The sequence below is a fragment of the Sinohyriopsis cumingii genome, chromosome 9 (genome assembly GCF_028554795.1).
Source record: "Sinohyriopsis cumingii isolate HCF-2022 chromosome 9, ASM2855479v2, whole genome shotgun sequence".
NCBI lineage: Eukaryota > Metazoa > Mollusca > Bivalvia > Unionida > Unionidae > Sinohyriopsis > Sinohyriopsis cumingii.
In genome coordinates this window covers 90,451,919-90,479,500 of record NC_142969.1, presented here as the reverse complement: position 1 = coordinate 90,479,500, position 27,582 = coordinate 90,451,919, and the positions used below count along the sequence as shown (strand labels likewise).

Sequence of the window (27,582 nt, the reverse complement as noted above, 5' to 3'; positions counted from 1 at the left end):
ATTTATATATCCTATGCAATATTAGGCTCATAACAGACTCAAATCACGTAGGCGAAAACTAACTCAAGATGTTCTATACACTGTACAGCCTTGGATAAAAACAAATGACAAAAATTAGACAAAATCATGTCCCATAACTTACAAAAATATAGACATACATAAAATATTAAGTAAATAAATGAAATCCTCTCAACTGAACACAAAAAAATATCTTCGAAGACCGCTGTTGATGCTAGAAGTTTCAACTTTTCAGCTAAACATCTCTTATACAGAAAGCTAATGCGTAATTACAAAAACAAAAAGAGGATAGAATCTTCATTCTAGAACAATCTAACTTGTAAACAAGGTAAAGTACTTCAGCTGCTAGTCAATCAGGAATTAGGTCAGCCTGGGTTTTGAAGGACGCATTTCCTGAAGTCAAATCAAATGATGTTTACTTGGATTAAAAGTACAATCGCACTACCTTAATACTAAACACTATGCTTTAAAAAGACCTAATTTTAAAGTTAGTAAATGATCTTTACGATCCATAATCATGAAAATTAATAATATAAGCAATTTAAGTTTGCATGCGTGCGTGCTTGCTTTAGTGAAACAGCGAGAGAGAGAGAGAGAATTGACGTCACGATGGAGAGAGAAACTATTTTATTCCCAAGGAGTCAAGTTACTTACGTTTTATCATAAATTCCATTTGAAATTTCAAGGATACATTAAAAGAAATCACACCAGTGGGGAAAATCCGCATTTATTCTAAACTATCACAGGATTGAATTGGAGACATGTCTGCTAAAATCTTTTTTTTTTAAAAGCGTAGTTGTAAAGTTCTCACAAAATATTATATCTGAGCATTCTGTACATTGTCTGAAGAGAGGCCACTTTTGTATCTTCAACAGCAATAGATTCAGAAGACGTTGTCGTCGCTGCCGGAAGAAATGTTCTTGTGGAAATTGATAACGCAATTACGACACACTGGCCTTAAATCAGCAGAAGTGAGGTTTTCTACAATAAATGAGCATCCTAGTGGTACTATTCCATCTCTTCCTGGCAGGAAACCAGTTGTTTTCTTTATCATTTTTCTTCAAGCAGTTTTTCTGTGAAAGTGTGAACTTGCTCCAGCACTACGACAAAGCGTCTTTGTATGTCTAAAAATATTTGGTTTGATGGTTTATGTGAACGATTCTTTGAAGTAACATACTGTCAAAGTAAACAATCGAAAGTCTTTTTTTTAGATTGGTTTCTAACAAATGTGCACGGAAATGTGCCTTGTTTTTGCGACTCATAGTATAGAGTGCACAAAGCAGCTTGGCAGGACGAAGAGATTGAAAGGTCACGCTAATTACTGTTAGAAAGAAAAGAAGTGTATGATGTTTTTTTTTCTCGTAGTTTTCTTTTTCTTTAGGAAGACGCCACCGATGGCGTGTAAATGATAGGACTTCTATCTCAGATAATCAGGAGTGGTCGATTTAGTTTAAATAAATTTTGAGTAATGTCAATATTACTAAAATTTACATGTGAAACAAATTTTATTTTCTTCTTCGTTTTTCCCTAACAAATGTGTTTCACTAATGGCTGACACGATTTCATCTACTTAAAAAAACAAAATAGATTCTCTTTCACTTTCTTGAAGTAATGTATAACTCTCCTTCTGTAAGACGAGACGATACTTTGGGGTGGGTGACTAAACATGTGCGATTTTTCTTGGATCAAACATTATACAAATTCCGTTTATCCTGAACCACTCCTCCAGCAATCAACATGTTACCGATACTGCGAATGTGCAAGTCCTCCCAACATTTAGTGTTTCTCAGATCACATTGAGAACGGAGGATGCAGCTATAACCATGTTGTTTAAAATTTTGAGATCACCATCAACGATACAACACACTGTATAAACCGTTACACGTTTGATATGTCATAGCGTAACTAACGTACATTACAAAATATTGACATGTCACCAAGCACAGCTCATGTTTGGTTTCTTTTATTCTGCAACCAATTAATATTTACAGTTGATATTATTATCTCACACAAACAAAAGTTCATGTACAACAGATTTATATTTCATAACATGCAGTTAATAATTCAAGAAAATTACTTTTTAAAAAATTACAAGTTCATGATACAACCATTCACTTTTGAAAAATGTGCCATGAATGTGCAACATATTTACATTTCCTGAAAACGAAAATCGTGCAGTTTGCTTCATGGTGCAACGAATGTACTTTAAAAAACATAACAAACAAAATTATGTTTTTCTGTTTTGTCTTTCAATCACACACAATCATTTTGGCCTGATCAGCTACATCTTGTGTCCAAGCGTTAAATCCAAGTATTTACAAAGCTCTGTAATGAAAACTGCTGAATTGTGTGCTGAAACCCCAGGCGCAAAGCCTATAAAGCTTACTGTGTACGTATAAGGGATGGATCTAAATTTTTCGAAAAGTCACTGTGTGGGCGCCGATGATGCGACAATAATGTTTACAGACTGTTCAATCCAGTTTCCTCTTGGAAGAACCTTGCTCTGAGGGAATTGTGGAGGTAGGGGTCCATGGTGTTAAAGGTCTTTTCCATTTGAAATGCATCTTTCTAGGTCAGCGTTTGTATTCGGCATGAAGTGATTGTCTTAGAATTGTTCCCAGAAGCTCAGCGTGTATCTTACGGTAAAACTATGGTCTGGAATTCGCATTCGTTTCTGGTACACAAATTTATACACTTTTCTGAAGGGCCCTGAGTGGCCGAGTGGTCTTAAGCGCTCACCGCTCATCTGTCTGTGTGGGTTCGAGTCTTGGAGTCTGCTAATATGGTTATTTGAGAAATTGCCAATAGCTTCTCGTGGGTTGGTTGCTCTTTCGGGGGTTTTCCAGGGTTCTTCCTCCACTACTTATACTTGCCAACATGTATAGCCTATGTTGTTCTGAAAAATGAAGTTAAAACTTACAGCAACAACAACAATAGACACACAACTGTCGGGCTGTCAAACCAGGGGCATCGATCTCCAGAGTTCCAAGGCATCACACAATTTTGAACGGATATTGGCTATCACGTAGCCAGTAATAATGCCTCGAGGGTGGCGGGCGGTGCTAACTCCTTTTGTGTGAGTGACGAGAATCGCATTTTCACGAATGATTTCCACATGACTCATGAGTTTGCCGTTCACCAGTTGAAAGAAGAGACTTGGGTCTGTCAAGTATTATGTCTTCAGCAATATCGGACATTCCACCAATTATTCCCACAAACAATTTTAACAGTATTTTGGATAACATGTAGTCTTCCTTCGTTCTTTTCCACATGTTCCAAGGTGATGCCTTCTTAGGATCTGCATCATATTTGGGATCTAATTTTATCTTCTGGGGTCTGACACAAAGATAGATAACCACTAGTTTCTTTCTTCAATTTGAGAAACTCATCGACTGAGAAAATGCCTTTATTAGAGTCCCCGTCGTTACGATATTGTTCAGTGGTAGGAAGGTGCAATATTACGTATACATTTAACAACAAACACCTACGTTCCAGAGCATGAAACAATTCGATACTCATTTAAGATCGTGTGAAAGTGCGTTCCTTTTCCTTGTGGCAACAAGGATGGTCTTTATTCCATGTTTGCCCACACCTCTGGCAAAAGGAACCATCAGTTTTCCTGGGGAATGATGTGGTAAGACAGGATTTTGCAAGTGGGATGGATGCAGGACCTTGCATTTGATCAAGTTTTCCCATTGACAAATGTGTTCCACTAAATGTTTTGTGCCAAATTTTTAAGGTGACCAATAAGGACTTACTGGTCCTTGCAAATCCAAGAATGAAACGAACAACACACATCGATGGTTTTTTTTATTGTCCTTGAAATTCCTATACGTCGTGAATCAAGCATGTTGTATTGGTTCCTCCTATAAGCAAACTGTCGTGTGGGTTCAAAGATGAGATCTCTAAAACGTCGTAGGTTTAAACAATGAGTCTAAACCGTAGGATCGGTTTTGAAAAGTTGATTTTACTCACACTGCACATTTCTACCACTTATTATCTTTAACTTTCTAATCTCAGATATTGTTGGTATGTTAGCTCGTAGAACTCTTCCAAGGTGAACACTGAGACAAGACTTTTCGTTGGGGAAAGTAGGGCATGCGTGAAATAAATATCGCTGGTGTTCGTAGACTTATTACCATCCATGAACAGGAAGACTTCCAATTTTCTTTTATCCACCGTTTGTGGCATGTTGTATCCATTTGTCTTTACTTTCACACTTGTACGGTAATCAGGACAAAGGTCTGGTGCAGACAGAGGGCTGAGCGAGAATTAGGATTCAGGGGGTATGATGGTTAGTTTGCAGGAATGAACTTCTTCGATAGACTAATCCAACCAAAGGGATCGAACCGTCCGTGATCCATAAATTATTGCCGCAAAGTTTTAGAGCAACGGAGTAAAATGTCGGAATCGTAATGGCTATATTTCAACATTTCTTCGTGAAAGTCAAACCATTTTGAAGAGTGAGTTGTTATGTGTGCATACTGTCACTGTCGTAATAGCAAATGTGAAGCAAATGCCGGGGGGGGGGCATCTTGCTGATTAGCTTCGATATTGAAGAAGTATGGAACAAAACCATTGGCCATTTGGTTATTCCAAACGTTTAAGGCATTCTCAGATAAATCGTGTAATTTTTAAACTGTACGTGTCCCACTTTCCCGAGATGAGTTTGGCTCCGTTGATTATGACTAAGCGGAATTCGGTAATTCGTCCGAAATAATATTTCAAACGAATTTTTGTATCTCTTCTTCTGAGAAATTGTGAGGCAGGACTGTAGCATATCAATGCTATTCCAAGTAAGTCTGGACGTCCTATTTGTTCCTAGCATACAAACGAAATGCTATGATACTAGTAATAGCGATCGGAACGTTCTTTATAGGGATATATACATGATTGTATATTCCATCTGGGAAATTGTATCATCGAGACACGAGAGCTTCGCGAGCGACATGAGGTTATATGTTTGTTGTATAATAAGGCTGCAACACGTCTTGAAGTATTTGTATTTTAGGAGCGCTAGACAGAGTCTCTTGGGAAATGCCCTCTCTCGCACTCTTTCTGTCTCTCTCTTGCACAAAAACACGCACGCACACACACACGCACACACACACGTTTAATATAAAACGGTTTGGATTCAAGTCATAATGGTATATATATATATATATATATATATATATATATATATATATATATATATATATATATATATATATATATATACCTTTGCTATGCTACTTATGTTTGAAATCATTAGTGGTAGTCACAATGATTACGCAAAATTTTGCTTTAGTTTTGTAATTTGTTAGAAACATTTACCAGTAAAATATTTGTATAATGATTTTTCTTCAAAGGGTATATTTCATGGATTATATACGATCATGAAATAAGTTGCGCTTGTGCGTGTCAGATATCTTAGATTTGCGATTGATTATGCCTATTTTGGCACAGCGATGAGTCAGGGAAAAAAATTATAACATTAGATCTGCCGTTTTCCGAAAAAGAAACAAGGACTCATCTTTGTGGCGATACAACAATTTGAATGGTGTGAACCGTCTGATTTAGCGCTCCCATTCTAGAGCCAAATAATATGCGTTTAAGAAATCAAGATTTAATGTGTTTGCATGGGGAAGTATGAACGAATGTTTATGTGCATACTGCATGACGTTAGGATAAATGTAACACTACTTTTTCAAAACTGATGAACGAACAATAATTGCCAATGAATATTGCTATCATTACATTTACCCTTTTCATAAAGTCAAAGAAGGGCTAAACGAATGTTAATTCCTTCTTGTCTTATATGGTCTAAAATAATATAGTATATTATACAGCTTTTGTCAATGATTTTAGAATAAACCTTAAAATAATATTTGTTACCATGTTTACTTTGATCTGATTGCAGAATATTTATTGTTCCCTTAGAAATTGCCGGTCCAATTGACATACTTATATTTCATGTTCCTTGCTAAAATGTATGTAAATGACCTGACCTTGTTTTGCAACTTGGAATGTTCAGGAAATTAACGTTTAACCTTCATCCTGGTACTATTGTTGTGTCTTAATTTTTATATAAAATTTGTTTATTTCAGAAATATTAATTAACCCATAACATCTGAGTAGTGGACTTGGTCTATTAGTTTCGTCATGTTATACTTTAAAAGGATTCATTGATTTAAATTATTCATTGGAATTACACAGTGCTCATTGACTTTAGGAATAAATTGCTATTGTTGGAATTATTTTAAATTCATTCAAGGACGTTCTGGATTATATCCCTGTGGTATTTCAAGACTGTTGGCACATAGGCACGTTCAATGCTACGGAAATATCATCACATTCAACATTGAAATTCATTCCTAATACGATTGAATTAATTCTAAACACTTTACTATTAGACGTGTAATAAACTTATATGACTGTTTGGGATTTAATTCCTAAAACTGCACTTTCCTTTTAAATGGTCACTTTGTTATCTAGGTAAATAGTTGTTGAATGTCACTAACCTTGTTGATGTCGCTTTTTCTATTACTTAATATGTGGCACTCTGGCGACAAAAATGACAGTCTGGCGACAATGACAATGGCACAATGAGAGAGAGAGAGAGAGAGAGAGAGAGAGAGAGAGAGACAAGAAGAAGAAGAAATGAAATGCGCATAAATATGGAAATATAACACAACTTAGGGCAGAGAGACTACCTAAATGAAACTTCGCCCTCTGGCTTTGTGTCTTGCATTATGACACACTTTACATACAGAGTGTCATTAGGGACGTCAGTATTCCTGTTCAACATAGAACACTTTATATTAGGGAACGTTTTGCATACATCAAGAGCAATATCAATTCATGAATTTTGTGTAATACATAAAATTCCATATCCTAAAACGTTTAGCATTTGCTAAATATTTTGAGCCTCATATGTGTATTATTCCCTTGAGAAAAACATTTCAAAATGTATTGTCAACTCTTCGTTAGTTGTTTCGACCGTTAAAATTACCTCCTGTTTACTGTGATTATTTCTAGGAGGACAATTAATTGAATAGCTTTTATTAATTTTTATGACAACTATGTCTAACGATACAATTATGATATAGTATTTTCAGATTTACTTGGGAACTTACACGAATCGCAAGGTTTTGTTCAAGTGAGGTAAGTAGGTTCATTAACCACCAAAAAGTTATGTACGCTTGGAAAGTCTTCGGCTATTGCTTTTGAACAGATATGGATGACTTCTTTAAAGCATCGTCTCTGTCTGGGCATCGCGTTAATTTGATAAAATAAACTTATTTAACAAATGCTATTCCTTATTATTCAGGTATTAGGACGTGCATGACTATTTCATGTAAATGGGTCAAACTTTCTATTGGGCATTTGTGGAGACAAAGCACAAATGAATGTTTATTGGAAAGATGTGCATTTTCTTTTAAAATACACGAAATTGTTATCCACCAATAAAATGGGATATCCTCAATTACCTAAATTCAATTCTCTGCTATCTTGGAACGTGGCAAACACATACTGCTTTGAATGGTCTGATATCGGACATTAATGTGTCAAATATATAGTTCCTAAATTTGCATGAACTCTGGAAGACGCACTCAAACAAATATTTAGTCAGATTATATAAATCTTGGTTGACGATGACTTGAACGCTAATGCCTTCCAACATATATTTAGTCAGATTATATAAATCTTGGTTGACGATGACTTGAACGCTAATGCCTTCCAACATATATTTAGTCAGATTATATAAATCTTGGTTGACGATGACTTGAACGCTAATGCCTTCCAACATATATTTAGTCAGATTATTTAAACTGCGACAGAATAATTTGTTGAAACGTGTCTCTCAAACAGAATCTTTTAGGACTCTGTTGCACAAACTAATCATGATATGTGATGTTTTACCAAGGTGTCAGTAATCTGCACTCAGCAGGGAATAAATGTCCGAAAGTGGTTTAGCCCAGTAAAATTAAAGTAGAGCATTTGCTGTATACTGATCCACATTAAACGAAAAGCAAATAAATATATTTATTAAATCTCTGTGCTAGGAATGAATAAAATGTAGGCATACCTCTCTGCATGTCTGTCGTCTGAAAACAAGAGTTATGCATAGTAGAAAAAAAATTCAGACAAATTATCGAAGAGTACTGTTTCGAAAAATAGTTCATTCTTTGCATATGACACTGTTCATAGCATTTTGTCCATTTGCTACCCCCAAACCTTTCCCCACCCCAACAAAAATAGCATCAACCAAATAAAAATTAACTAGGAGTGGCATTTGTATTTATACGTGCTATGTAATTCATCGTAACATCTGTCACACTCCTAGTTCTTATAATTTTCTCTCCTATAATACACTAATGTGGTTCGTTTCCAAAATTGCATGTATAGCTTGCAATTAAAGACCCCCTACTAAAAATATATTTCATAAGGAACACCTTTTTTATGTTACATTGTGACAAATATTAAAATACCGATGACACAATTGTCTAAACAGCAGTTGATTGGATGCAATTTGCATTTTCTACTATACAGTCTAACACGTGAGTCGTAAACTCTAAGCTTTAAGCATTTAATAACATTAATATCTTCTACAAATAAACAGTTTATTCTATGCGCAGTCTGCCCTAACGTCAATACTCACCTTTCTTGTAAAATCCCACTCTTTTTGCTACTAAAAACTTGAGAGAGATACCAAGTATTGCACCAGTTACAAGAGAGCCAAGGAAAGCTAAAACTAACGTTCCTGTGGTCAGTTTGGCTCCGTCATCTGGGAATTAGAGTTGAAAAGATGCGAAAGTAATGTTTAGAAAGATATTTTATGAAATCAAATAAAGTTTTGTCAAGATTTAATTTTTTATGTATTTTACCTTTTCCTTGGTTCTACCAAGGTCTCTTCGGGCGAGGACATCTTTATGTATTCCTTCTCGAACCTCATCGGGTCAAGTAGGCAAGTGCAATTCTAAATTTAGTGTATTTCACACAATGGTGTTGGAAGAAAAAGCACAAAGACGTGACCGACAACGAGTGAAACATCACTAAGTACAAGAATGAGTTATACGACGTACAATATAAATAGTTGAGTTTTAACAATAACTTTCTTCTAGTTCACTAATAACAAAGGTAATATATATATATATATATATATATATATATATATATATATATATATATATATATATATATATATATATATATATATATATATATATATATATATATAGACTCTCAATACACAATTTGTCTACGTTACAGAGCGAGATATTTCAATATGTATATACGCCAATATTGCTGTATATATGTTTCTGGTAGTTGGATTTTGTTATAAAAATGTCGCTGTACATGGAAGTATCGTGTTATTAATGACCAGTATGAGGTTATTTTGTATAGCTTGGAATGTAAAATTATAGTTTTTATAGTTTTGCTGTCACTTATTTGATTGGGTTGTTTGTAACGAATTGTATAAGCTCATTGTATTGTAGTTTGGTTACCCTGATTATTATACTGTAGTTCGGCTACCCTGACCAATGTACTGTAGTTTGGTTACCCTGACCATTGTAGTGTAGTTTGGGTACCCTGATCATTGTAGTGTAGTTTGGTTACCCTGACCATTGTAGTGTAGTTTGGGTACCCTGATCATTGTAGTGTAGTTTGGTTACACTGACCATTTCGTTGTAGTCTGGTTACCCTGACCGTTGTATTGCAGTTTGGTTACCCTGACCACTGTAATGTAGTTTGGTTACCCTGACCATTGTATTGTAGTTTGATTACCCTGACCATTGTACTGTAGTTCGGCTACCCTGACCAGTGTAGTGTAGTTTGGTTACCCTGACCATTCTATTGTAGTTTGGTTACCCTGACCATTGTACTGTAGTTCGGCTACCCTGACCATTGTATTGTAGTTTGGTTACCCTGGCCATTGTATTGTACTGTGGTTACCCTGACCATTTTATTGTAGTTTGGTTACCCTGAGCATTGTACCGTAGTTTGGTTACCCTGACCATTGTACTGTAGTTCGGCTACTCTGACCATTGTACTGTAGTTTGGTTACCCTGACCATTGTAGTGTACTTTGGTTACCCTGACCATTGTAGTGTAGTTTGGTTACACTGACCATTGCATTGTAGTTTGGTTACCCTGACCATTGTATTGTAGTTTGGTTACCCTGACCATTGTACTGTAGTTCGGCTACCCTGAACATTGTATTGTAGTTTGGTTACCCTGACCATTGTATTGTACTTTGGTTACCCTGACCATTGCATTGTAGTTTGGTTACCCTGAGCATTGTACTGTAGTTTGGTTACCCTGACCATTGCATTGTAGTTTGGTTACCCTGACCATTGTATTGTAGTTTGGTTACCCTGACCATTGTACTGTAGTTTGGCTACCCTGACCATTGCATTGTAGTATGGTTACTCTGACCATTGCATTGTAGTTTGGTTACCCTGACCATTGTAGTGCAGTTTGGTTACCCTGACCATTGTAGTGTAGTTTGGTTACCCTTACCATTGTATTGTAGTTTGGTTACCCAGACCACTGTATTGTGCTTTAGTTACCCTGACCATCGTATTGTAATTTGGTTACCCTGACCATTGTATTGTACTTTGGTTACCCTGAACATTGTATTGTAGTTCGGTTACCCTGACCATTCTATTGTACTTTGGTTACCCTGACCATTGCATTGTACTTTAGTTACCTTGAGTGTCGACGCCTCTTGCTGGTTCTTCTGAAATGACACGAGATACCGGTACAATAAAGGGGTGACTTTCATTTGACACTAAACCGTTTTCTTCAGCTGTGCAGGTTACAGATATATTGTCATCTGCCCCTAGACCACAAGCATCCACACACACGGTCAGTATCGGTCCATTCAACCTAAAGCATGGCTGCATTTCAGTCAGATTGTGACCGTTGATTCTCCAAGTAAACAAAATCTGTTTCCTTGTAAACATGGGCTGACTTATAGATTCAGAAACGCAATACAGTTCATATGGACCCAAGTTTGACTCAGCTTCGTGGTTGCGTAATAAAATTGCTGGCTGTTTAGGATACTCTGAAACGACAATTGTACAGTTCTTCTAGTGCTCGAGGGGTAGAGATTATCAATATTCAGAATTAACTGACCTAGAGTTTAATTGCGTGCATACCATCCGTTGATATTGCTAACTTCGTTTTCCCTGTCACCTTTTATATTTATGAATTGCGACCGATCATGTTCTCCTCTGCTACCAGGTAACTAGCATTCACATAGAGCGTGCCAGTAACCACTGAAATCTTCCAATAACCCATTTTGTACCATCACTGCCGAGGGTGTTAATATCACATGATCTTCCGAGCACGCCAACCGATTAATCAGAAGATCACGTATTGTTAATGACCCCGTCAGTTAAGACGTTATGAGACGACTGCATTGGCTACTGGCACACACTGCATGATCCCGGGTTGCTCATTGGTCTTAAGCGTTAACCTCTACCTATTACTGCCAACACACCTCTGTCCGACTGGGTTTGAGTCTTGGACTCAGACGACGTGGATATGCAATGAAGCTTGTCAGTAGCTTCCAGTGGGTCGTTGGTTCCTTCCTGTGTTCTTTCTCTGCCAGTTATATTGGCCTTCATGTAAAGCCTATTCTGCGCTGAGAAATGACTTTAAAGACAGAACAAGAACAACAGCAGCTATAATTTAATTTTACCTGAATGAAGTAGATTCTGTCGGCTTGGACTGGTGGTCTTTGCATTGGTATTTCTTACTGTACATTAGTACCAATCTTTAGTATTAAATTCTAAGCCCTAGATTAGTATTTCGTACCATGCATTATCAAACACGCCCCAGACATATAATACACAGAATGTTCTATTTGGATTCACCTGCTCTGAGCAAGAACAGAGCTCCTCCAAGTGATAATTAATGTAATTTTGACAAAGGGACAAATTGTATTGAATTTCTGTCCTTCAATGCACCTCTTGTTTTATATCCATAATGCTCCCTTCTACAATCATGTTTGCTGGCACCTTCATCAATCTGGTGGCCGATTTCGCCTGATTCCTATTAGCTATATCTCACAAGCACAAGCACAAACTGGCGTAATATAATTTGTCCTAGAGTCATGGCAATCCATGTAGGTGCGACTCTGTTATACTTTATACTGTGATAATTTTCAATCAACATGCCAGATAAACAGCGAACATATGTAAGCAATTACAACTTCGTAACGAAGCATGTAAACACAGTCGCAAAATGACAATATATCACAGGTCACTAGACTTAGTCTTGTTCAAATAACCCTCGTGTATGTCGTGTATATGGTACCACAAAGCCACTAGCTCAGTTTCTCTTCTTCTGTAGTTTCATCCTATACAATAAAGTTGTCATGAATACAATTGGCTGCTTATACAATCAGGTGGCCAATTAGTTTGGTTGATAAAGCTCAGTCTTGATTGGCTGATGCAGGCCAATCACTGGAGAGAATCTCTGCAAATACTGTATTCTGATTGGCTAATAGTAAAGAACAGTTTCAATTTCTTAATAGTTAGTTACAGAAACCTTTGAACTTTATCAGCAGCAACTGATGTTTCGCGAGATCATTATAGCAGCCTTAAAAAAGAAATGTAGAAGTTCAATATGCCAAATAATTAAGTTGATGGTTACCATTCTACATAAATATGTTTGCAAATAACTTAATGCTCTTTTCTTCGCATGCATGAAATTTGAAAATTGGCTCTCTACGGTCAACCAAACGCTTCAATTAATGCAAAAATGTCAAAATCTTCCTACCAGAACAGAAAATACCTTTAGTACACTTAGATCACGTTGTGAAATTTGAGGATAAAGATTCTTGGCGCAAAAGACAAACCAAAACATAAAAAAGGAATTTCAAATGTTAACATCTATAAATTCAAAATATTTCTAAATGTTCTTTAATCTGTAGATCTAAACAACGTGTGAAACATTTGTATTTTCGAATTTTCAAAAATATAACATCAGAAAAAAGTCCCTGATGCAGTTTACTAATCGCACATAAATTCATTTCCAACTCCATATATTTTCACATTCCATTTTACTTATTTTTACGTATTCTCATATTCCACCAAGTGGTATACTTAAGACAGAGACAATTTTTCAAGATATCCCATGGCACTGTAGAAAAAAGCATCAAGTAATACTGTAAATCATTTTTAAATCAAAATTCCATTTATTACCTGTTATTTTAATAATGAATGCAACAGCTTGTCTCCGCCAAAATCTATCACCAATCAAGTAGTAGATTCCTGCATCTGAAATATCCACATCCAGAAGCATGAACGTCAGATAAGGATAGGTTGTATTGTTTTTAATAACGATCTTTCTTCTCCATTTTTCGTCTAGTATTACCGGTGGTTCAATATTCCGAAACTTCAAAAGTTTCTTGCCATCCATTGTACTTAAGTAAAATATTGGCGAACGGGGTCTCATCACTCTTAACGGCACTGACAGATGGCAGTCTTCATGAACGACGCATTTGAATGTCGTTTCAATGGGGTGGAATTCCCGTATATATACATCCTCTGTAAGACGGATATAGATCGGCATATTCAGAAAATCTGCACATATTTCGCTATTAATCACCAAAAAGGAGGCGCTGAAGGCTGAACACTAGAGTTATAGATTTTAAATGTGAGAATACCGAAAGATATAACAAAAAGGGAAACGTATGATGATGTTTTCTTTCACACACACACATTCATATATATATATATATATATATATATATATATATATATATATATATATATATATATATATATATATATATATATATATATATATATATATATATATATATATATATATATATAGAGAGAGAGAGAGAGAGAGAGAGAGAGAGAGAGAGAGAGAGAGAGAGAGGTTTCTGGGTTTACTAAATCAAAATGAGGATTTGAATAATTGAGGAACACGAAAGCATGTTTGGATCCTTTCAGTAACCTTTAGTACGTCTCGAACTAGACAAGAATTGAGACAAATACATATAAGACAAATTAGAGGGTAGGTGTTTGGCAGGATCTAAAAGAACTGATACGCATTTAGCTATCCAGAGTATTGAGGTAACACACACACACACACAAATTTGCCAAATAGATCAAGCAATCAAGCAGATAGCTATCAAAATACTGTATTAATATATACCTTAACTGATTTAAGCGACGTCCGTTAAAGATGTATGAAATAAAATAAATAGAAAAATCAATTAGATTTATTAGTTAATGTGTATGAAATATAGCAAGTTGGAGAGAAACTACGTCATCCTTGTTAGAATGCCCGAAAGACACAGGCAAACATATGTTAACCTTGTTATTAATTGTGGTGGGCCTAACGAACTTGAAGATAAAGGTGCCATTCGTTGGAATAAAATATTTTTCAACATTGGTGTCATCGCAAATAAACAGATATAAAAGGTAAAATAAAATGCTTAGTCATTTCTTTTGATATAGCAAACAAATATGAGAACACAAAAGATGATATTACAATGTTGACACATTGTTCCGTATAGCATTTGAGTTTTCGAAATTTACATAGTACCAGAGTGGCCTGAGTTGGCCCTACACGGACGACGGAGGACTGGCGCCAGTAGACAGGTGAGGGGGACAACTCCGATATTGTACTCCATGCGTTATGTATATATATATGTGGTGCGCTTATTGTTTATCTAGGTTGTAGTTTGGGCTAGAGACCATTTGTAAACAAAATGTTTAGCTAACTTTTGTAATTGATCGTAGATTGTACTTTAAGAGAATGATACTTTGCAAACACGTTGACATAACCTTTTTGACCGTAGAATTTCTAGAAGCGAACTTATGACCCACATCCTTGTCGTCTTATTGTGTCTTTAAGTTTTAATATAAGGTAGATGTAAACAGAAATTATTCATTCCTCCTTTAAGTTCAGCATGTGAAATTATTTTTAGTTGTGTTCAAATATAAGTTGAGATTAATCATTATTTAAACCATTCATTGGAATTACTGAAGTGTTCATTGGCTGGATTAACACTAATTTTGAGATTACCCTGAAATATCTCTAGTCTCAATGGAAATTTAACATGGGGAAAGATCATGGGACACTCTAGCCTCAAGGGGAATTTAACATGGGAAAGACTTGGGTCACTCTAGCCTCAAGGGGAATTTAACATGGGAATAGATTGTGGGTCTGTTGAGCGACAAGGGAAAATGGAACAGGGTCGGGACCCTATTTTAATACGGTCCCGACCTGATGGGTCTATGGAAAGGGAACAGGCAAAAAATTGAAACAGGGAGGGGGTCTCTATTTTAAAAAAAAAATGGGCTAGGCGATTGAAAGTCAAGATCTTTTCGAGACCTATGAGTGGCCCTGAAAAGGGCCTTTGGTTTCATCATCATCTTCTTCTTTTATTTTCTCCACTGCTTCCACCAAGATCTCACTTTTGCCAGTATTCCTTTCTTCTTCTTCTCCTTCTCTGGCATCCAGTCTGGATGACCTATTGCTCGGAAGTTCTCCTGCATTATGATCCAATTGTTGTTGAGTTTGTCAAAGGCCTCTTTTTTCTTTACGTTTTCCTTATCCTTTCGTTCTTTATTCCACTTGTCTTTGATCTTCTTTACTTCTTCCTCCATTACTTTTCTCATAAGTTCTTCCGATTTCTTAAGCTGGTCCAGGCCGTTTTTGACAAAGGACAACTCTGTCCATTCCATTACGTCTTCCAAAAAGCACCTTACTTCTATCACATTATCCATGGCTTTCTTTAAGTGACCAATCTTTACATACTCTGGATCTATAAAGCCTCTTAGTCTTTTTACTTCTTCTATCATTTCTTTCACCAGACCCATAGCTAATTTCAGGTTGGTCACTTGCCTTCTGACAAAATCCTGGGTAACTTCATGCTTCCATTCTCGTTCAATCCTTTCCACTACATAAGCTCCATCCACCATACAGTACCAAATGTTTTTCAACTGGTTAAACAATTCTGTTACGGCTACCATCTTCCTTGTCTTTATTCCGTAGAATGGTTCGAACATCAAATCTTGTGGGTTCTTATAGTTAAAGCGCGGACGTGAAGGAAAACATCCCCTAAGATATAAAATTTATATTACCTAGATCATTACTTAAAACGCGCGGGCGTGAAGGAAAACATGCCCTACTTTTCTCATTTCATATTATCTACTATCAACATACGTGAAGCAGCAATAAGAAAACCCCAAATCTACTATCCACACACGCAAAGCATTAAAATGAAACCAATAATCTACTATCCACACAAACGTACGTGAGCGCTTACACACACACACACACACACACACACACAATTTTAAAAAAAGAGTCAGTGTTTATATTCACACTACTCTACATACACACATTGGCAAATCGATTACTATTTCTTTTCTAGAGTATTGGGTAGCCCTGAAAAGGGCTGTTTGTTTTTGAACTCCAGTGACACCTGGTTAATGATGGCACCTTCCAGGCCTGGCACCACACACACATCTTCTTCCCCAGTCTCCTTTTACTTTTTTTCTTGGGAGTGCAGAGGCGGGATGATTGGCTTCAACATGCAACATCCTGTCTCCTATTTTCTTTTCCTCCTCTTCCCTCTGTCTTCTCTCCTCCTCTTCTTTCTTTATCCTTGCCTCTTCTACGATGGCCTCTGCAGCCAGCTCATTCACTATACACCTGGCATATTCCAGGTGTACATGAAGTTCAAGCAGTTTTGCTAGTCTGATGTTCATTCTCTTGATCAATCGACAAGGGTAGCTAGACTGCCAAGCGATTTTCAATTTATACTAAAAGCGCGGACGTGAAGGAAAACATCCCATAAAACAAAATTTGTATGACCTAGATCATGACCAAACAACGCGCGGACCTAAAAGAAACACTCACTCAATTTTTTTACTACCTATTACTATTTTAAAAATTTTCATTAAAAATAATATACTATCCACATACGCGTAGCAGCAATAAAACCCCAAATCTACTATTCCCACACGTCAAACATCAAAAAACATTATCTACTATCCACACAAACGTACGTGAATGCTTACAAACACAAACAAATACAATCACACCAGAAAAGAGTCCGTGTTTATATTCACACTACTCTACATACACACATTGGCAAATCGATTGTTATTTCTTTTCCAGAGATTTGGGTAGCCCTGAAAAGGGCTGTTTTTTTTTTTTTGCTTGCGTGAAGTTGAAGCTAGGGCGATCTTTTAGTTTCTAAGAATGCGACGTCCTCTAACGATAGACTTTCTGATGATAGGTCTGCTTCTTCGGAAAGAGAAGAAGAACTCTTTGGTATCGATACGACAATCGACAAAGCCTCTGTCAGGTTCAGGTTGCTGCTGCTGTTGTTGTTGCTGTTGCTGCTCTCTCTGCTGTTTCTGAAGTCTGTACTTTTCTGTCCATTCTTCTTTCTCCCTGTTCATTTCTTCTCTGAAGAGCTCTTCTATCAGGTCTTCAGTGACTTTTAACATTCTCACGTTCTCTATCTCTTCTGGCTTCGGTATCAGACTGTGTCTGACCCTATGCAAATTCACGTAGGCTTCGTTTAGCTTAGCTAGTTTGGAGCACATCTTCGTAGGAGGATGAGTCGACAATGGATGGTTAGACTGGAAACTACCCGCTGTTTTAAAGTCAAAGCGCGGACGTGAAGGAAAACATCCCTATACGGTTTTCGAGCCGGAACGTTCAATGAGTGTCATGAGAGAGATAGAGAGAAGTCAAAGCGGGTGAATCAAAATTCTTATAGCCAAACAAACCACAAAGGAATTTTTTTCAAAACACAACATTTTTTTATTCAAAATCACTTAACACTAACAAATAACTCTAACATTTTTAACAATAATCCAACAATATAACATCAAACATTTTTTTCAAATACCAAACATTTTTTTTCTTCAACTCACACATTATTTTGGACAGGGCTGACAACGTTGTGAATGAAATTGTGATTTCCACTGTTGGAAGTCATTAGGCCATTGATGGACGCTACGTTTCCTAGCTTGAGACAAAAGATAAGCATACTGGTCACAAAACCATCAATCTACTTTCACATCGTTTCTAGAAGAAGAACGAGGATCAAAATGAGTTACTAAATGTTCTAAGGAATAGCCCAGGCTGCGATGATGCAGAAAATACACGCAATATTGTCCACACACCAAGGAATCTGTGCCTTGTAATTTCACATTATTGAATCGGGTGGTCTGAGCATTTCTTCTCATAAAATCAATGATATCGTCTTCCAAAGGAGGCAATCCATACGAATCGAAATATTCCACACATCTTTCTTGAGGAAAGTAGACGGCTACCCAGTGGGTTCCTGGGAGATGACTGTCGTCCGTGTTGATCACATAAGCTTGATGGTCTTGAGGTTTGCGATGAGGGAGTTCATCTTTAGCACAAACGACAGGATTCCAAGAAGCAGTGTACGAACTGTGGTTCAAAAGGTAATAAAGTTCCCAGGTATCCATGTTTTGTGTTGTTTTTCTTTTCACAGGTAATAATAAGTCATCAATTCGATCCTGACTTTTTGCTTGAAAATGTCTGACAAATAACCGTTTCTTCGTTTCGTCTCCCCACTCTGATTCAGGAGAGCTTCGATACGATGGATCTCTTGAGTGGTTAATGGTGGACAAGAATGTTCACGCAAGTCTTTATACCACTGGTGGAACACGACTTCGTCCGAGATGAGACTCCAAGCTTCCTCCAGATACTCGTCCAATTTTTCTTCTTGACTCAGCATCAGGCATTTATCGTGTTGAATTTGACTGGGATGGTCGTTTTGACATCCATAACAATCTTTCTTGGTCAGTTCCGTAATTTTTTCGACCAAGTGTTTGGCAAAACAGGAGACTAAATGGGCTTCTTGTTCTGGCCATCTTGACTTTACCATGATAACTTCTTCGTCTTTGTCTTGGGATTCTTCTTCCACGGTCTCCTCACATTTCATGTCCAAAATTTCTCCACTAGGTAAAGAGGGATAACAGTCTTCCATGGCTTCTAATAACCTAGAATGACTTCTCTTAAACTGTTGATTTCTATGGTATTGTCAAATTCTGCATACAGGAGGACGTTCACTGTCAGGTAGAGGATTAGTAAACTGAAGTTCCACACGAATCTGGCCGGATTTCATAGGGTGGAAGTGTCCTTCGTCGCTGCCTTGGTCTGGAGTGAAATCAAACGCCCACATACCGTAGCCTCCTGTATAATCCTCGTACGATATGCCGTGACTGGTGTTGGTTCCTAACTGTCCGGTGGCTTCGTACAGGGACAAGTACGACCTCAAGTAATTCCTGTCACCAAACTTAGGCTCAAACGGTCGGGTACACAGTGTCTTGCCATCGCGACTGACTTCAATCTTGCCTACGTTGTAATGATGAAACAGGAAAGGATTTTCGTTGTGGACTCCGTTGAAGGCTTAATTCTTGACGATACCAAGGATCAAACGCTTGGGTAAATGACCTTGGAACAGGTGATCTTCGATCATGGATCGCTGTCCAGCAGGAATGGTGAACGTTTTTACTTCCACGCGTCGTATGTGATACCTGGCGGTCGTTCTGCTCAACGTTTGACTGATGTCGTTTCCCACTTTGGGTAACACTTCCACGCGTCGCACGTAGAGCCTGGCTTCTTGAATAATGGTTTTGTACTCGTTAGTATGGGCCAACAAATGGAAAGCGATACTGCTACGATTCAGTCTCAGGCGAATATCCACTTCGTTCAGTAAATACTTTTCTTGTAACCACATGTCCAAATGCAAACGATCCATCAGTTCTAAACTACGTCCTTGCAGAATTTTATTTCTACGTGTGTTAAACCCCACATTGTGAGGATCGTCATCTGCTGTGAGGGCTTTATCGTTAAACGTGTTATCACCCGATGTGTCAGGTTTCCATACCACGCAAGCATCCAGATGAGTATTCTTGGCTTCTTTTCCGTACGTAACAGCACAACGTGTTCTTGGGAAACACCTCCATGGAACTGTCACTGGGTAAGGTTAAGTAAAATTGGTTGCTATTGCTCATAATTCCAGAGTTCTGTGGCTGTCCGAGGGGTTACTGGAGGTCAGAGGTGTGTCTCCGCCCAAAATGGGGTTATTGTTGTTATTGGAGTGGTGACTGGCACTGGCACTGGACACAAGGTTCCCGTTGTTCCCGTTCGAGGTGAATTTCAGGGAGGGATTAGGAAGCAGGTAACTGATGCAACTGCTCAATAAAATGGTCCACAATTGTTTGTCTCCTTGTTGCAAACTCAAATTGGCAATGGCTGCCCCGATGACACAATACACCATGAAGATTTGGCAGAAAAATACGATTTGCATTTTAGGCACACGTTCTACACACCACACCCATAAGGATTGTTTCTGTAAATCTTGCAGAGAAGAACTGGGTGAAGGAGTGGTCGACGTAGCTGCGTCTGTGTGAAAGGGCATGATGGTCACTTCTTTTTATAGTCGATGACTTGCGAAGCGTCGATCCAAGAATCAAAACTGGGCGGATATCCTTTCCAACGTACTTTGACTTCTTTGACACGTCGTTTGTCCACTTTACGGGTTCTGCGTTCGAGAATGCTTTCGATGTCGTACACGTCGTCTTCTTTTTTGGTGACACGTTGTAACTCGGGCAAATAAAACGTTCCTTTGAAAACTTCTCCGTTCATGTCTTCCAATTTATAGACGGCAGGATGACGTCCATGCACTCGTCCAGTGACACGAAACAATTCGGTGGTCCAGATAGGTAAGTAACCTTTGTCGAAAGTGCGTTTGGTTTTGCCAATGCGCACCCAATCTCCTACGTCCAACACTCCACTTTTCTTGGGGACAGCCCTCGTCGGGGACGCACCAAACAGGCCCTCAAACACCAGCACTTCGTTTTCGGGAGTCACTTCTTGCGGGGCACGTCCAATGCTTCGATGGTAAGATTGGTTGTACGCTTGCACCAGGTGCGGTAAGATTTCGATGTACTTCAGAGTGTGGTGATGCGTAAAATATTTCCACATGCGTTCTTTCAAAGTGCGTTGAAAACGTTCCACGATGCTGGCTTTGTTTTCAGGATTCTCGGTGGTAAAAAAAATGAATGTCACGTTTCTTTAATTCTTTTTGGAAAGCTTGGTTCAGAAATTCGGTGCCTTTGTCCGTTTGCCATCGAAGAGGGTGACGACCACTTTGTTTCAACACTCGTTGCAGGGCTCGCACTAACTCACTGCTCGATTTGGAAGTCAGGGGTAGGACCCAGGCAAATTTGGAAAAGACGTCGATGACACAAAACAAATATTTGTAACCGCGATTGTAGCTGGCCAAATGAGAGACATCGGCTAAATCGGCTTGCCATTGATGATCGATGCCTTCCACTCGGGTGCGACTTCTGGAAAACTTGCGTCGAATGGGTTTGTGTAAAGTGTAGGTAGCTTGTTCTTGTAACCATCGTTGCACTTGAGGTAAACGGAGACTTTTCAGTCGAGTTTTGGCAGCACGATACAATTTTTGAACTCCTGCGTAACCTGCAGGATGGGAGGGATCGTAGTAAATGCTGGCTAACACTTTTTCCATTTTTTGTTTGTTTGTTAATAAGGCACCCACTCTTGGAGGATGCTACTCTTTTTCTCTTTTGGTACTTTCTTGGATTGCAATGCTTTGCATGTGCGACCAGCAATAGGTGTCGAGGAGAAGGATGTCAGAAAAGGGGATATCGGTTCTTGTTTCACTTCTGTCTTCACTTTCTTTTTCTCTTGTGATGAAGAAGGGGTGGTCATCATCTTTTTAATCCATCAAATTCTGGAGGTAGGTGGTGTTGTTAACTTGCGTACTTGTTCTGGTGGAGTTTGAAACCCTTCTTCTTCTTCTCTTTTTTCTGTCTTGGTCACTGGTAGTGGTGGTACTGGTGATGGTGTTGGACTTTTCATCAAGGTCTTAAAATCTTTCAGAGTGGGTAGAGCTGTTTGGTCTAAAGCTTTCTGGTGAAAGAGTTGCAGCCGTTGCAAGAGTTGACCGAACTTTTGCGATTTTTCTGTTTCGGACAGATCTTGGCGATCCATCAAGGACTGCAATTCGTGTTGTAACTGGGACATTTCGCTCAAATTGGGATTGGGAGGTAAATGTGGGGTGCGTTGTTCTTGCCAACGATGGTATTCCATCCATCGTTCGTAAGGCACTAAAGCTAGTTTTCGTCCTTCCATGGGGATGTCAGGGGTCAATTCTGAGATCTTGGGACTTCAGAGGGCCTTTTTATCTTGCTCCCACCAGTCCTCCCAACATGGTTCCCAAGACTCCTTTCAGCAATGGGCCTAGCAAGAGGGGTAAAATTCCTCCACGTTAGACCAACATCTTTTTTTGACGAAGGGGAATTTTCTTTTGAACCATTTGGCGAAGAACGTGACGATGTTTGCCTAAGAATTGTTTCTGGTGTTTGGACAAAGGGATCGTGCCTTTTAACACGTTCAAACAACATTCGCACACGGTATCGATGACCTCCTTGGAGGCTGATTGAATGAGTTTTTTTCGTAGGGGTGGAGAAACTTTGGACAGGACAGATAACATGTCCCCATGTTTGACTAAACGAGGAGGCAGTCCTTTCCTTTTCTTTCCTTGGGTTTTAGAAGAAGGATGTTTTCTGGAGGGTGACATCTTTGAATCTGCAGTACCAAAAACACTGATACCCCTACTTAATCACAGACCTTTTTATACTGGAACGCGTCGCCACTGATTGTCTTTACGTCGTATCAACTTGAGGACAGGCATGACACGTCGTGCAAGGGTACGCAACGGACTAAATCGAGCCAGTTCTTGCTTGGACAAATCCAGTAAACTTTGTAACATGCCCGATCTCTCTTGGACTTTGATTTTGGGAGAGGGTACTTTGTGAGCAGCGGCCACTGCCGCTAAATTGGAGGGTCCTGCCACTGGGGAAGTTCTTGGGGTCATCAACGGAGACGTTCTTGGTGTGATCAACGTCTCCAAGTACTTTTCAGTTTTTGGTGTCATCAACGGAGAAGTGACTGAACCTGAGGCTACCGGAGACGCGGTCACCGTCGTGACAGGTCGTGGTTTGCGAGTATTAGGTTGCGTCCTGGTTGAAGTGCCTCTCTTGCGACTAGTTTTCTTCTGTCGGCTTTTTTTTCTGGGGACTTTTTCTCTGTTTCTTTTCCTGGTGGCTTTTCTTTTTGCGGGGTGGTGTCTGGAAAGAGGAGGGTCCCGCCACTGGAGAAATTCTTGGCGACACGTTTCTCCTTCGGGACATGTCTTGCCACCGTGGCTCTTTTTCTCCTTTTTCGAGCTTCGTTTGACTTCTTTTTTCTTGGGAAGAACTTTGGGAGCATTAGGATCCCATCTTAAGAGAAAGCGAATGATGACCCCTCCTAGAGTACCGCTCCCTCCAGGTTTCAAAATGATTTGTTTTTTGGTTTGAGTGTCGATGCGGGGATCGGCCAGTTGGGTCAAAGCGACTTTGTTTCGATCAAAAAATAGTTCGGTTTGATGAGGAATCTGAATGATCCCTTTGAATAATTCACATGCTGTCACCGTGAACCATCGTAAGACTTCTTTGAGACTTGCTTCTAAGACACGAGCTCGTATTTGTGGATTTTTGTCTCGACTGATGCCATACAAGGCACGAATCAATTTGACGGGAAGATGTGACTGAAGGGACGTCATGTTCAAACTGTGTGAGACAGACGAAAAGTGTCTGAGGTTTTTATAGATTTTTTTTGGAGTGAAATTAAGTCGAGGACGGAGACGTGTACAGGACAGGCCCTCCGTCTTGGCACCAGTGGTGAAACAAGTGGGTACGAAATCGCAAATCATCGGGGGTCGTAGGTTTCAAATCGACGAGTAAATAGGCGTGTGGTGTTTGGGTGGCATCGTCGTACGCCTGAGTCAGCCAAGGCGTTCCTAACTGTTTGGCTAAGACTTGCACTTGCGATTTATCTCGAAGGCTTTTAAACAAGACCATGTAATGCGCATTGAGACTGATGGTACGATGGGATTTACTTTGTTGAAACAAATTTTGGGTGATGTAAACGACACTGGCATTACGGTGATGCCCTTTGCGTGTGAACCACAGTTTAATTTCTTCTTCGTCTTCTCCTAACATGTCGTCGAAAATGACCAAATGGGTTTGACGGGAGTCAGAGACGATGCCATCGTCTTCTTTAGGAATACCTTCCACAAACACGATGGATTCGCCTTGACTTTCTCGCAAGAGACTGTACGCCGATTGCCACTCTTTGTAACACCACACGACACGTTGAGGTGGACGATCGATCAAATGATGTTTATGTTCGATCAATCGTTTGACGAATTCGGTTTTGCCTGAACCGCTAGGTCCAGCAGTGAGCATGTTAAAGGGATGGCGAAGATACTAAGCCTCCCAACTGGCACGATCTAAGTGTTCGTCGATGACTTTGACAGTAGAGGAAGAGGGAGCAGAAGTAGCCATAGTGTGAGGAATGTCACTTGTGACACGAAAACAAAGAAGACAAGAGTTTATATACTTTTTCAGGACACGTTTATTGAATGTTTTAAACATGAATACGAAAGACAAAAATACATAAAAGCCAAAGACTTAAGTACAACGATAAAAGGCACATCGAAATTATCAACGTGGAATAGAAACAAGTGTCTGTACAACATGTTCTGGGTAAAGTTCTGACCAGTTCTATAGGGGGTAAGGTCACACAAGTGTCCTCCCGAAAGGGTCTTTCAGGCCTGTCCACGACAGTCCTGTCCTGGGTGACGGTTTTTTTTGGCACCGTCACTAACACAGGTTGAAAAGTGCCTTTTTTCCTTGAACAACTCTCGTGCATACTGGGCCACTTCTTGGGTCCAAGCCTCAAAATTCCATTCTTTCCATGCACGGACATCTGTCCAATGGGGGTGTAAGTCACAAGCTACACACACATCGTCATACACGTCTTGGGTAGCTAAAAGTAGACGAATCTTTTTTCCCCGTAGAGGTCGAGAAGTATCCAGATGAAAACGCAAGGCTTTGAGCAAAAGGAGTCTCTTGTGACCATTTAAGGCCATTGGGATGGTAAGTACTGATCGTAAAGAGTCCACAAGGAATCGGCTGGTAAACGAAATCCTAGAAAACAAGTCACTAAGACACACACCACTTGTCGACCCAAATTGAATGGATACAGTTCTTGTAATAATCGATGGTAATGATCCACGGTTTGAATATGGTCATTGAGTTCCTTTCACGGAATCTGTTCAATTACATGTGATAAAAGTCGTGGCATGGCAGCCTGTTTTTATACTCTCTTTGTTTCGGAAACAATACACGTACGACACTGCGTAAAAGATGTTGGTAATTCGTTAACTCTTCCTCTGGATTTCGATCCAGTAAGTTTACAATGTAGTAGATAGAATCATCAATATCAAACCAATTCTTTTTAAAACCAGGGGTCGTTGATCAATGTCTCTCCAATGGAACACTTTCAACTCAATCAGTCCTTGTATAGCATTCAGGTACCAGTGATTAAACATCTGGTGACGTAACGGATGCAATTGTTCTTTACGTTTCACTTGTATCTTGACTAGCTCTCGGTAAATCCTTTCTCTCAACTCCACAGGCAAAGCACGAATGTTCTCTTGTAAAGTATCCATACACAGGTTATGGTAACTAAGGGTAAGTAATGACAATTCGGTGACCATTGAGCATGTTCTACGTAGGCCGAATCTTCTGGTTCCCAGTGGTGAAATGACACACCGCAACTGAAGCACTTGACTTTATCTCCTTCGCCCAAGTCGAACAACCCGGCTCTGGCTAATTCTTCGGGGGTCGGTCCTCCCAGATACTTAGGCCGCTTCTGGTACACGATTTGATAGACTTTTTCCAAGGGTCGACTGACGATGTGGTGAGTGGGTAAACGTACAATCTTGTCGGGTTGATAGGTGGTCACTTTAAAGTGTTTATCTTTTCCAGACTGCAAGGCTTCTTGCAATACCCCAAAGTTCACCACTCGACTGGTACGATAATTCAGTGTCAATCCTTTTACTTTACACATCGTGTGCACTTCTCCTTGTTTGTCCCGGTATTCGTAACCGTAATTTTTAGGACCTCCACTGGCGAAACTTAGAATCTTGTCGTGGGGGTGCTCGTCTGTCCAGGCTCCTAAACGGTCTCCTTCGATGTCAGGGTGCTGTTGACTCGGGTGATGGATGTAAATGCAACTGTCCGTGTCAAAGTACAGGACACGTTCCCCTAACAGCTCTAAAGCTTCGTACAATTTTAAGCTAACATGAGCTGTCACGTAAGCCGCAATGATGACATTTCCAAAGGGATCGTCTTGTACAAAGTCCAGATCTTCTTCGTAATTGACCAAGATCAAATATGCGCGAACGACGTCCACGTGTTTCATGAATTTGGTTTTGTCGTGAATCATCTGGAAGTAGCGGGAAGGTTCTGTCAAATACTCCATCTTGGGTAAACACGGACGTTGTGCCATTTTACCCCACAAGCAGTTTAACATCACTTTAGCAAACGATCGCCTGCCTTCGTTTTTCTCGATGTGGTCTAAAGGGATGCCTTCTTGTGCCCAGTATTTCTCTTTGAATGTCTTTTGGTCTTCGGGAGTGTGACACCAGGAAGGATAGCCGCTGGCTTCTTGCTTCAGTTTCAAAAAGGCATCCACGTAGTCTGCCAAAATGCCTTTCTGTGTGGGGTCACCCTTGTGGTATTGTTGTGTCTTGGGAAAGTGGCAAATTTCGTACACTTCTAGCACTTGGTATCCCATGTCCAGAGCTTTGAACAATTCTACGCTGACCCAGGTTCCCGTCAAAGCCCGTTCTTCATGGGTGTGCTGACAAGGTTGATCTTGGTTGCACGTTTCGGCACAAGTACGGCACAAGGGAAACATCAGTTTACCTTGGCAATGGTGAGGTAAGACGGGATGGTATAGGTTCGTGGGAGGCAAAACTTTGCACTTGATCAGGCCTTCATATTGTCGAATGTTTTTCAGGTCGATATGTTCCGTTAACAGTTGTGGGTGTCCTGCAGGAAAGCGACAATATTTGCACACGTACGGATACAGCGACCACACGTCCAAGTATTTGATTTCTTCTCCTTTCTCTTCGTCGGCTTGGTACAGCAAACAGGTGGCATTGGTCCTTCCTCCGTACAAACCATCGCTCGGGTTCAGGGGGTCCATGAACTGGCAACTTTCCACGAGGCGTTTATACTCGGGATCGGTTTTCAAACGGTGATCGTATTCGTGTTCCCACATTTCCATCACTTGGTATCCTTGCTGTTCTAACTTTAGGCCTCGCTGACAAGTGTCCTGGTTCAAGTCTTCCATGGTTCGTTGTAAAAACTGATTTTTAGTGTCACGATCAGGATAGCAGGCGGGACATCCGTGAAATAAGCAAAAGTTAAACTCGTACACGATCTTGGGGTTTTCTAAGTCCCAGCCATCGACCGAATGCTTTCCGATGGTCTTTTCGCCCCCTCCGTTGCGGGCATGCTGAATCCACTTGTCTTTCTTGTCGCACAAGTAATGTAACCAGCGTAGGGCTTTGACCGAGTATTGACGTTTCACATAGTTGGTCGTTTGAGGACTGATGACAGCC

At 39.5% G+C, this 27,582-nt stretch overlaps 1 protein-coding gene across 7 annotated transcripts in view; it reads right to left on the bottom strand.

The window, feature by feature from the left end:
• LOC149792221 (uncharacterized) overlaps positions 1 to 27,582 on the bottom strand; it is a 51,132-nt gene that overhangs the window by 5,875 nt on the left and 17,675 nt on the right. For 2 of the 7 annotated variants that reach the window (XM_089970750.1, XM_089970751.1), the window contains 5 exons: positions 13,217 to 13,291; positions 10,714 to 11,070; positions 8,663 to 8,788; positions 8,090 to 8,108; positions 6,714 to 6,797 (listed from right to left, as the gene is read on the bottom strand). In XM_089970750.1, the coding sequence (XP_089826876.1) occupies positions 6,714 to 6,797; positions 8,090 to 8,108; positions 8,663 to 8,788; positions 10,714 to 11,070; positions 13,217 to 13,291 (661 nt within the window). Of the gene's footprint in view, positions 1 to 6,713; positions 6,798 to 8,089; positions 8,109 to 8,662; positions 8,789 to 10,713; positions 11,071 to 13,216; positions 13,562 to 27,582 lie in introns of all 7 variants that reach the window. The other 5 variants (XM_089970746.1, XM_089970748.1, XM_089970752.1 and 2 more) reach the window with 4 other exon arrangements.